General features: G+C 35.7%; 1 protein-coding gene across 1 annotated transcript in view; it reads left to right on the top strand.

The window, feature by feature from the left end:
* The window catches only part of OTOG (otogelin), a 104,333-nt gene that overhangs the window by 43,874 nt on the left and 47,907 nt on the right, over window positions 1-12,552 (top strand). Inside the window, exons 24-30 of the mRNA XM_075163088.1 lie at window positions 3,140-3,247; window positions 7,452-7,590; window positions 7,839-7,973; window positions 9,070-9,216; window positions 9,847-9,966; window positions 10,830-10,946; window positions 12,394-12,550. Coding sequence (XP_075019189.1) covers window positions 3,140-3,247; window positions 7,452-7,590; window positions 7,839-7,973; window positions 9,070-9,216; window positions 9,847-9,966; window positions 10,830-10,946; window positions 12,394-12,550 — 923 coding nt within the window. The remainder of the gene's footprint in view (window positions 1-3,139; window positions 3,248-7,451; window positions 7,591-7,838; window positions 7,974-9,069; window positions 9,217-9,846; window positions 9,967-10,829; window positions 10,947-12,393; window positions 12,551-12,552) is intronic.

The following is a 12,552-nucleotide window of genomic DNA, read 5'->3' as shown; positions in this document are numbered from 1 at the left end:
GAAACTGTAGAAGTGCAGGGGTCTGACTGTGTCTCAGCTGAAGCGTCAAAATCAGTTGTTAGACAGAAGGATACAGCAAGGATACTAAAAACCTTCAAGCATTCTGCAAAATGCCTGGTGCTTGGCAAATTTACTTAATATTTCTTTAATAATAAACTAGGGGGTGGAGGGTGGGGAAGAAGAGAGAGACTGCAAAAAGCTCCCTAAACAAGTAAGAAAACACTCAGCAGGGTTATAGTAACTCTCCCTGTCTGGACAGTGAGTGAACTATAATGAAGCCATTAGGTGCTACAGTAATGTTATCAACACCTGCTGTTTTTTAAAAATTTATTTATCCTGTTTTCTGGTTAGGTGGTGGTGGAATTCTGATATTAGAAATGTTACCTGCTGCTTATTTCATTCTTTTTGCCTCCCTTAAACTCTATTCCAGACTTTTGTGGGAAGATTTATGAAACCCTCAGAGAGCAGATTTATTGTTGGGGCAAAAGTGTTCGTGGATGCATAAATCAGTTGGCAGTAGCCTGTTGCCCAAGGGAGGGGAAAGAGCCAGGCAATACACAACCTGTTGAAAACTGCTTCAGTGGAGGCTGCGAGAGAGTTATTTTTTAGTGTTCTGGTCCAGATTTGTGGGCTTTGCAGAAGCAAAGAAGTGTTTGCTAACTCACAGGAGACACATTGCTTCTAATGATGCCTTTACCAAGACTATTTACATATTTACGTATATGTAAATGAACAAAGCTGTAGACAATAATGAGATAGTAATGAAACTGAATGTTCAGTATGGTGAAGTGTGATAGCTGTCATTGTATCTTTGCAGTTGGTTGTAGGTTGCACAGTAAGTATAGATGTCAAGAAAAATGTCTGATACTTCAAAGGGGAGCTGTGCAAGGCCTTTCTGTAGGGTATTTGTGGTGAATTCATAGATCATTGAAATATATCCATTTGCTTGGCTTTACAAGAGAGAAAGCTGTTATCACTTGTTTTAGCCAGGGCAATAACACAAGGAAAAAACTGCATTTAGTGTTACCTTGTCAGTGTGATGCTATTTGTGTCTGAATGTGCCCTGTTCAGTTCTGAGCAGCTTTAAACCAGTGGGAATTTCAGTCTCACAGTTGATTGTCTTCAAATGACCCAATACTTGAAATAAGCATGGATTACAAAGAACACTTCACATACCCTGGGGGAAAATTACAGTTTTTCAGTTTAATAGGGGAGGGGTTTTATGATGTCTGCATATTGCCATTAAGAAGAGCTACAGAGTTGTAAACTTCCATCTGATAAATAACATACTGAAGAAGAGCCTAAGTCATAGGACACAAATTACCAGTTCATTAATATGAGTAAATAAAATGTTCCATGATAAATGCAATGATGAAATCTTTCCTTTTGGATACCAGGGAAGCAGCACAGTGGCATCACCCTGTTTGTCACAGATGTGCCTCACACCTACGATCTCTTGTCCACGGTGCAGTGTCTTGCCCAAATTACAGTGCTAAACATCAGAAACGCCAAATCTGTTTTCTTCATAAAACTGTTAGGAACACATGAAAACCTGTCTAAAATTTGTCTTACTACAGAAAGGTACTGGAATTCTAAACAAACTTACCTTGAAAAAGAAGGATTATCAGCCCAACAGCACCATTTTAAGAGACACTTTATTTCACAATACAAATAGATTTCAAAACTTAGCATTTAGAAACAAGGATAATTGCAGTTTGTGTGGTGCCTGTAAGAAATTCCTTTCGCTATGTAAATAGCATGTTAGTTGCTCCAGCTTCTTATGTTGTATCGAACAGGATCCTGTACAGGAACAGATACAGAACCCAAAACAAGTTAGAGTTACAGCAGTTAGAGTGAAAGACACTGCTGTAGCTTATCAAGAGTTTACGTTTCACAATTTTCATTTGGCAGATTGATTTGTTATCAAAGGTGGTGTTCTGTTATTGGACCTTTATGTCCTATACTGATATCTGTTTGCCTATCCAGTAACATTACAATATTTTTTTTAAAAATGAATCAATTCTTGGAAGAAATACAACTTTCTTGGGCTCAGTGGAAAGATAGCTTTTTAAATAAAATCATTCAATATTTCTGGTATATTTCCTGAGATTTATGTGTAGAAGCCATTTAAGATCTCTCTTTATCTAACTCTCATATTTCAGTTTTTCTGGATGTTATTAAAAGCCACAAATATTTTACTTTACAATGTAGACTAGTTGCTTTATTTTGTCTTGCTGGGCAAGAATTCCTCTGTTCTTTCTCTGCTAATGGAATCTTTTTCACAATTTTTTTGAATTTTCAGTTTTTATCTATTACTCTAGGAGTTATGATTATAAGCACAAATTTATTTAGAGTCTTGAACTGTAAATAGCTATTCATATGGCTATCTGTGTTATCATGAAAATCTCCTTTGAAGGCTCTGAGGATATTTCTGCCGATAAGGTTAAGTATATTTGTGATTGTTTGCATGAAGGTGCTAGTCATACAGAAATACGTACTCAATTAATTTTGTGCAAACAGGGTAGCTCTTTTGATGTTGATTAAATTATTCGCAGAGCAAGAGGTGTAACTACAGCTATAGGAAAACTGTGCAGCAAATGAAAGCTCTTTAAATCAGGTGAAGAAAAGAGGAGAACAAGAAGAAATCCTCATTTAAAAATTCTTAGAATAAATAAGTTACTGATTTTTGATAGTAAGAGCAGATACTACTAGAGCAAAGGGGTGTGATGGCTCTCGCATCTCTAGAAAGGTCTCTTGACTTTAGTTAATTTTAAGTTAATTGGCTGAGTTATAATTTGGTGAAATTTAGAGGAGGTCTGGAAAATTTTAGTTTCCCTGACCTGAAATTTGTACCTTAATGAATAAGTCTTCACAGGGTTAGTGGTTGAATGGCTAGTGCCCAAAGTACTAGCACTTACTAAAGGTAAAATATTCAAGTACCTGTAAAAGAAAATTACTAAATTAGTCATATATAATTATTAATAAAATTGTGCCTTTTCAATTTCAGAAGATTTTAAATATTATTTGTTTTTCAGTAATAATAATGCTAATAATTTAAAAGTTTAGGAAATTTTTTTTTTTAATTTAGATACCATGTGTACTTCTGCTGAATGTGTATTTTTGTTCTTTTTTTTGATAGGCTTGTTAAACATGGGGATGTGTGCTTGGAAGCAGATGAATGTCCATGTTCATGGAAAGGAAGGGAATACTTTCCAGGTGACAAAGTAATTTCTTCCTGTCATACATGGTAAGCAGACAACTGTTTAAGTGATTATTTCATTTTACTTGTTTATTTATGGGTTGATTATTCCTTCATGTTTCTTAATCATAAATTTCACACCAGATTCCGGTAATCATCTAATCTAATTTTGTATTTACGTTTCTTCAAAGAGCTATTAAAATGATTTTTTTTTTTAGGATTTGTTGTTTTAAGGAACTTGTACATAACAAAATAACAGCTATTTGGGAATTTAAAAAAAAAAAGAAGCTTGATTTAGAAAAATCGTTTTTCTGATTGTCAAGGTAATCTAAATTAATATTTCTTGGCCAGTGTTCCTAAGATACAGGTAAAATCCTTTGAATATTACGCCTGAGTGATATTTATTAAAGCTTTTTACTTACTCATTTTCATATTTAGCATTGAATCTGAGCAGTCTAAGGACCCAAAACGTAACCCTGTGGCCATAAGTATACACCCACTACAATGATAAATTAAGGGGAGTACTGAGCAACGTCATGTACTCAGCATAGTAGCAGTTAAATTGATTGCTAATTTTGCATTGTGTGGATAAGATAACTCATGAATCAATCGGCTTTTAAAGAAAGTGTTCTAATAGTCGAGGGTTGATAGGATCACTCAAATACACGCAGAAACCTATTCCTTTTACTAACCAGTGTCGTAAATGCAGCACTTTCTCTATAGCTATGTTACTCTGCGAAGTTTCCTTGAGCACTCTCACTACAACATGGTACGCTACCATTTCAGTAAGCTTCACAAGAGCTAAAATGTGAAAATATACCACATCTGCATGATCCTGAAACAAACTTGTTTCCTGATGGTCGCCTCCTCTTTTCTTCTCTGACCACTGTTGAATTGTTGCAAGCTGGCACTAAGCAGCACCATTTGTCTTACCAGAGCCTCAGAAAAATCAGCTGTACTGTCAAGCATCAAGATACTATGGTAGTGGTGTAGCCTGCAGCTTCTCAGCAGAACACTTCCTTCCTTTTGTCCCCTTCTTTTAGCTTACCAGGAACATTTAACTGGTGTCACCTGGTAAACTACTGCTCCTGGCCTGCACAGCTCAGTATAGCCTAGTGCGGTGAAGGCTTGTCCAGTCAGCACTAATCACTGCCTTGTCTGGATGTCGTTGCCCCCTCCAGCCTTGTGCTGACTGCCTACCTCTGCCTCTCGTCAGGTCCTCAGTATCTGCTCTAGAAGATATTTGTAGTCCTTTGGTCGACTGGTGAAGCGACTTACAAGCCATCTCCACTGGGCAGGCAGGTAAAGCGACCCGGGTTATTCACCCCCTTATTTCCAAAAGCCTCTCCAATTGGACCTGGTGTGGGATTGCTTACATCAGAGAGAACTATTATATCCCATCTAATCTGTGAGACTTCACCAAAGGCAGCAGCAGTGCAGGCAGAAAGAAACTGGATATTTAGCCTTCTCTCTTTTTTTCTGAGGCCAGGCCCATTAATTCATGTACAAATCCTTAAGGTGGTCATGGCTTTTCATGTCCACTGTCTTCCATGTCCAGAAGCAAAGACAGATTAAGTGATAATGGCTTTTTGGCAATCAGTTGTCCACTGACAGATGGGAAGTCTGCAACAAGCTCTGCTTGATACAAAGTGTAAAAAGTCTTTGAGACTGCTGTGTGTATGTAGGGGTGTATTTGTTAGTCAAGGGAAATGTGCATTTTTGCTCGTGCAAAGCGTGAGAATACTCCTGTGCAAACAAACCCACTTAGGCACTCATAGCAGTTATAATGACTTTAGTGTTATTTAGTGCACAGAAATATTGTGTGTTGATACTAAATATCATCTTATTCATATCTGATGTAGTATTAGCAACATAACTATTAATCTGATTTGTCTATTGAACAGTAAAATGGCAAATAAAATAATTTCTTAAATTGGCAAAACTACCACTGGAGTGTCAGGAACTTTTAACCCAAGTTCTGGGGTCTGGCTGAACTGCGGTTCTAGGTTTCCCAAGTTTGGTTTTCAGTGCAACTGCCTGATATTGTTTACGTGTGCTAGCAAGATTAAACACAAAAGATTATTACACTAACTGAAGGTATCAGAGCAGCATTTTGGTGCTGTGCTGTGCAAGGTAAGATGGGTAATGCAGTTAGCTGTGGTGGTTTGCTGTCATAAATTGAGACCATTGAGCAAATGCTGGTTAGTCTCTGCGGGCTGCTGAATTGGGACTTCTATGTTCTTAAACAAATACTTCTTGGAAATACTTTTTTTACAAAGCTAGCCGAAGTTTGGAAGACGCTAGTAGCTATGCTTTTCCAACTAGGACTCTCTAAATTCTGATAACTAAATGTTAGTTTCCTTAGTATGAAACAAGACTGGTGCAGGGGACTTGGAAGACATTGTGTACCTCTTAAGCCCTTCCTTCTGACTTAAATGTGTTAAGACTCCTGAGAAAGAAAGTATGCAAAGGAGCTCCCTATTCTTTACATGTTCAGAAATGTTTCTGCACAAACCTTTAACAGATCAGCATGTGGAGGAGAATTTGAATAGGCCAAGAGTAAAACTAAAACTTAATGTCTCACAGAGAGCATGGGAAACAGCACTTACTCTTTCAGTCCAGATATAATTTCTTCCATTTGCCTCTCCCTCCATCGGCTTGATTAGATTCTTGCCTTAGGTACTGCTTTGAGGTGACTAGAGTTATCTGGGTGACTCCTACTGCCATCTGCTTGTGCTTTGGTACAGCAAACACTTTTCACTTTTTTTCGTACTTTTAACTTATTTTAGCTATGTGCTTAGTGTATTTATATATGTAGTTATACAAAACACAAGCAGTGGGGTCAAATCAATGATGGGATAAGCGGAGTCTTGGAAAATCTGGAAAATGACTCCAGGTTGGTGCAAGTTACATGGTAAGGGAACAGAAGAAAGTATGGTGCTGCTAGTAATTGGAGCTGCCTAGATTTTCTAGACAATTGCTGCTCTTTTGAAAACAGTGGTGTTCTGACCCTGTGATATATGATAGCAATATGAACAGAAAGGGAAAAGTTATACGGACAAAAACTTCATACTGCTTGGTGCTTCAGCGTATGAGATGCCAATATACACTTATCAATACTTCCGTAAGTCAGATTAATACTTTAGTTGTAAAATGTGAAGCATTCATTTAATCAGGAAATTGAAAATTCAATATTTTTGAAAATAAAGTTAGATATGTGCCAAAATTATATCACACGTTGTATTTAGTTTAACCTATATTTATAAAACATACCTGTAGCAAAGCTATACCAGGGCACCAGCTCTGCTGTCTTTATCAAGGGAAGTTTTTAAGTGTCCAGGTGATTTAGAAACATAAAAAATAACATTTTAAAAATGACTTGTGGATATAGGAAATGAAATTCTATCCATTATTTATAAATCTTATGTCACTTTTGAAAATGTTATTTGGATTGCAAGAGGGTAATGCAGAAAGAGATATAGTATTCGGTGCTGCAAAGCCTTGCTGTTGGGCAGTTACAAAGCAAAGGTAATTCAGAAAGGTCTGAACAGTCACTTAGCGTATCTGTGATGAAAGAATTTTGATGCTTGAGGTGGCTATAGACAGAATTGAACTATTCTGGAAGCCCCTAAACTGTTAGGCTAGGGTTTGGGGATGGTGATACCGAGGCATCGGGGGGGGGGGGGGGGGGGGGGGCGGGAGGAAAGCCCAACAACCCAAAACACGGTTATTTTAAGGAACCTAAGCACCAAAATAGTGCTACTGAAATTTTTCCTTTGCACTTCTGTGAAATTGTCGTTCAAGCAGAGAGTGAATAAAGACTGTAGTAATAGGACACATTGCTTGTTGATTCTAAGATTGAGCTCATATAGAAACAAATGTTCTGTGAGAAGCTGAAAAAGAAAGCTTTATCCTTGCGGCACATTATTGATATGAGTTACTGGAGAATAAATTGTATTACTTCGGGTGGCATTTTTTGTTTTCTTGTTTCAACAAAAGAAATGCCCTTTTGGTGTCTATATATTCTGGAACCTATAAATTCTAACAGGAAGAAACACAGACTGTGTGAGTTCAATATGTATGTGTTTTTTTCAGAGAATCAATTTATATATGCTGCTTCCAGTTAACATTTCAAAATGTTTCCGTCCACAGTCGTCATACTTGCCTGTTTTTTTGCTTCTTAGTGCAATAGCTGTAATCATTTGTCCATGGTTACAGTTGAAATTACCGTTATTGGTCATACGTTTTTCAGCATTTGCCAGCATGGATCATTTCAATGCAGCTTCCATCCTTGCCCATCAATGTGTACTGCATATGGGGATCGGCATTACAGAACGTTTGATGGACTAACATTTGACTTTGTTGGAACTTGTAAGGTTTACCTAGTTAAGGTGAGACTTTTTTTGTAAAGCCTCTGTAAAACTGGATTTAAAAACTACCTGTTAAAAACTGTCCTTCTACTTATTTCCTATCTGTACATTTTGAATTCTACATACTGTTTTTTAAGCTTTGATGTTGCTTAGACTTTGATTCATACTTAACATAATAATTATACACTGAAGTTTCTGCTAATTGGACTATGTAACAATGTACATATTTATATTATATTTAAAAGTGTGCATTTCTTTTGTTTCTTCAGGGTATTTCTTCAACCAGTTTTTCTATTATTATAGAGAATATTAACTGCTTTAATACTGGAATCATTTGCAGAAAAAACATTTTCATTAATATTGGAAAATCTTTTTTAGTATTTGATGATGAAACTGGAAATCCAGTAAGTTTCAGTCTTTAATACTGATCAAAAGGTAGCATATGTACTTCTCTGGGTGTTTTTTCCTTTCGTTAGCAAAAACTTACTGTGCCACTTAAGTAGCAGAGGCATAAATATCTTTACTGTGAATGCTGATCATGTCTGGATTGGTCAATGGAAACCTTAAACAAAATCTTGTTTATATTTCACGAAAATGTTAGATGAGATGATCATAATTCTTTTGTTTAGACTTAATTCCTGTTTAGAGTCTTAGGAAGAATCCAGGTATTTTTAAGTCAGTGGAAGTTTTGCTATTAATTCCACTAGAACTAAGAGTTTAGTCTGGTCTGGAATGTATATGAGGAATATTCCTATACAGCTGTAAAAAATAATTTGCAGTCCCTCGTATATCCTCCGCAACCTTAATTTCATTTTTGTTTTGGCCAAACTGCAAACTCTATTGCTGTAAATATTTAGTGTATTTAGTAATTTTAGTATAAATAGTATTATTTACAATTTATAGACTGACTATACTAAGGAAGTTGTGTCTTTTTTTATGAGGTATTGTGTAAGTAAACCAGACATCTTAGTACATGCTACAAATAATTTGGAATCTGATTGTTATGGGGTGGAGAGAAGAATGCTTATGTAAATAAGATGGCCATCTCTGGACATATTTAGACAATTCCTTATTTCAAGAAGATGCTCCATGCATCTTTATACCTATCTATATTCAAAAAAAGCATGTGGCTAAGACCTTCTGAATGCAGTGATGTATAACTAAGTGAAAATCATAACCAGGAACCTTAAGACTAATTTTTTACCTGGCATATGAACCATTACATTTTAATCTTCACTCCAGTGGCCGTTACCCATCCTGTAAATTTTATATAAAATCACTCTTTAAAATAGGAAAATCATAAAAATACAACACAGTTCACAATCAAAATCCAGACCACTTTTGTTTAAGTATTTATCCCTGTGTGGCCTTCTGTCAGTTTTTGGACTTCTGTCTGAGAACCGTGTCGTTCATTTTGTTTAGGTGTTTCATTTCCTGTCAAGTGAACATTTTGTGAAGACATTACTTATATTATAAGCTGCCTTGTTTTATTTTGAACAGAGCTCATCTAGTTACATACACAAACTACAAAAAATACAGTTATGGAAAGCTGGATTTTTCACTGTTGTTCATTTTCCTGATGAGCACATCACCATTCTTTGGGATCAAAGAACAACAGTTCATGTACAGATGGGTCATCAGTGGCAGGTAAGTGGAAGTCAACACTTTTATTGCCATTTCTTTGAGGTATTTATGTAAGTCTTACGTAAGACGTTATCATTATTCAGAGAATAGGTAATGTGTCAGAAATCATGTAGGAACTCGGTGGCAGAGTCAAGGAAAGAAGCATTCAACTACCTTGTCAATTAAAATATTCATTCTCATTTGCTTTTTTTTTTCTCACTATTTACTGTCCAACTTCTGTAACAACAGAAACAAATATCTTTGAGGCAACATTCTCCTTCAGTACTCATTCCTTATATGACTGGAGCATGTGTTATTTTGCTGAAGCATAGAAAAACACATAGCTAGCAAACTGGTCACTTCTCTGAACAAAGGATCAGCTCCTTTCTCAAAGGCTTGGAGATTCTTATTTGAAAGGGAATAATATTGATGTCAAAATAGAATATTTCCCATAGCTTTATTATCACAAAGAGCTGAACTGTTTTGGCTGAAATTTAGCTGAAAAGGATCAAATCCTGACAAATTTATAACTAAGGAACTGGAGACAGGAACTTAAGAAGCAAGTTTTGAAAACAGTCGTGGCAGGTAGTGTTTTGTAACACGTGGAAATATGTTTTTTTTATATGTGTGTATATATATGTCTTTTTTCCCCAGGGTGAATTGACTGGATTATGTGGAAATTTTGATTTGAAGACAGTAAATGAATTGAGGACTCCAGATAATTTTGAATTAACAAACTCACAAGACTTTGGAAACAGCTGGACAGCTGTAGAGGTACATAGTAAAAAGGACGTGTTTGCTAGTAGATTTTTTTGCTGTTACATTATAAAATTTATCTGGAATGAAATCAGAAATTCATTCCTGGAAGTATCAATCAGGCAGCAACGCAAATGGCAATATCAATGGTTCTTATAGATATTATAATCCATTAAGGAGAAGAAAATAATCAAATTTATTTCTATATAGGGCTATAGAGTAAGAGAAAAATGCTGTACAATATTCTGAATCTACAAGTGTTTTTGAAGACGTTGTTTAAACAGTGAAGTAGTCATTTTTTTATGTAATGGAAGAATTGTGAGTTAGCTTTAGATTGTGTTGTCAGTTTAGCTGATCTTTCATAGCTGGGAAATATTTAACTGTGAAACCATAGCAATGGAAGGAAAAAATATTCTTTCCATATGCTGTAAAGTTAAAAATTGAACTTTTTTAACATCACATGTCTAGTGGTGTTCATAGAAATGTTCCTTCCTAGTAGTTGGAGTAAAAAGATCTGATTTCTGATACTTTTAATATATGTTGTCCGAGTGAACTTTGTTATTTATGTAAGCTAGACTATTCAGGGGTAAGGACTGCAGATTGGGACTGCATGGCAGCTCTGTTTAGACCTATATGTACATATGTGTTTTTCTGCTGCTCTCAGACAAATTAAACATTTCTTCAGATTGTGTACTTTTCCTTTTCTGCAGATTAGCATCCCCTTTTAATTCCATATCTTAGTCTGGCTTTAGTTTCATAAATGATGCATTTGTTTTGTGTTTTACATCTCTTTTTTTAAAAAACAAAACTATGCTTTCCAAGTTCAAACACAAAGTGGCTATGAAACAAGTTTCTCACCTTGATTTTGCTTTCTGGTTAAGTGTGTTGACAGCTCTGACATTCGAAATCCATGCAGTTTGAATCCCCTTAGAGAGCCATTTGCCAAGAAGGAATGTGGAATACTGTTAAGTGAAGCATTTGAAGCTTGCCATCCAGTGGTGAGTTGTGGTCACGTACAGAAAGATGTGAAAGTGAACATATCATTAGAGAGAAACTTTACCCTTCAACTCGCATCACTTTAAATCTTCATCTTGTCTTCCATAAGATAGTAATTTTGACTACTACAGCAAAAGAGAACACGAAGAAAGTCTAACCCATACCTATTCTTATTCTAAAATGTGAATGTTTAACTGGACCTATAAGGACTATCTGCACTTAGCTGACCTAGACAGTAAGCCACTTTGGCACCAATTTAGCATTCTACAATATGAGTAGTCCTATTAGTCCCCTTTGTAATTAATGCAGACAAAATTATACCCACTTTGTGTTATCTTTTTTTTTCATCCCAAGCACTATTTGCATAAGCATAACCACTTGTTTTATTTTGCTCAAATGTATTACATAGCACGCACATTTTTCAGTCATATTTAAATAAATTGTCAGTTTCTTGTAGGTAGTATCAGATGTGAAGAACTCATTCCTAGAAAAAAATATGTATATCTCCTCACTCAGGCAACCACCTAAGGAAATAAACGAGCCATACAACATGTTCTGACAGTCAACAGGCTCAGGTTTAGTTGGAGAATGAGGGGGGACTGATTTCCAGAGCTAGGTCTTATATAGAAAATGACATATCCCAAGATGTTCAGGTACTGACTGTGTGCATGGCTTAAAGAGTGTGTCAGAATCGTTCCTAGGAAGGAAGGAGATTTCATATGGAAGACAACCAGGAATCTTGCAGGGTTGCTCTATATATTATTTTGGAAGAAAGTGGAAGCTGATGTTAAAGTTGTATTAATGTAACGTTGGTTTATTCCACTGTATAAGGTAGGTAGCAACTAAGTTCCTCCTAAGTGTGTAAGTATTACTCAAGTGTAAATCCATGTAGAATGTGTAACAATTCAATAAGCAAATTAGCATTGACAGTTTTCTTTGAAATTTTGTCACTTAAGACTTCAAAATAATCACAATTTTACCTGTGAAATTGTTCTAATAATACAAAGAGAATGAATCACTCTTACAGGAAAAGAAGAGGTTTCCATCTACTTTATTTCTTACATTTTATGTATATCTAACCTTCTTAACACTTCTGAGAGTTATTGATTTGTGATCAGTTTAGAGAGAGTTTCTCTTATTTCATAAGCTTCTCTATAGTTTATTATGGTTTAAATATTACAAAACCATACAAAGCAGAAGCTTACATCAACATCTTAGTGTCCATGTTCTTAATGGGTCATTGACTTAATTGTGTTACGAAATACTGTACAAGATTTTATGATGTGTTCTAATAAATTGTTTTTCTTGTGTTTCAGGAAACATTTAAATTAAAATCTTTAATACTTCAAAGTCTTACATATTAAATTTTGAAAGAGTCATAGCTTTGTTGAGGTGATTGTTGCCAGTGTCTATATGAATATTTTTGACAAGTGATACTTCTATTTCCAGATTGACGTCACCTGGTTTTACTCAAACTGCTTGACAGATACATGTGGTTGTAACCAAGGAGGTGACTGTGAGTGTTTCTGTACAAGTGTATCAGCATATGCCCATCAGTGCTGCCAGCATGGAGTTGCTGTAGACTGGAGGTCCCCTAGAGTGTGTCGT

The sequence above is a fragment of the Calonectris borealis genome, chromosome 14 (genome assembly GCF_964195595.1).
Source record: "Calonectris borealis chromosome 14, bCalBor7.hap1.2, whole genome shotgun sequence".
Classification (NCBI taxonomy): Eukaryota; Metazoa; Chordata; class Aves; order Procellariiformes; family Procellariidae; genus Calonectris; species Calonectris borealis.
The sequence above is the reverse complement of the archived record's forward strand: the minus strand, read 5'-3'. Positions and strand labels throughout refer to the sequence as shown.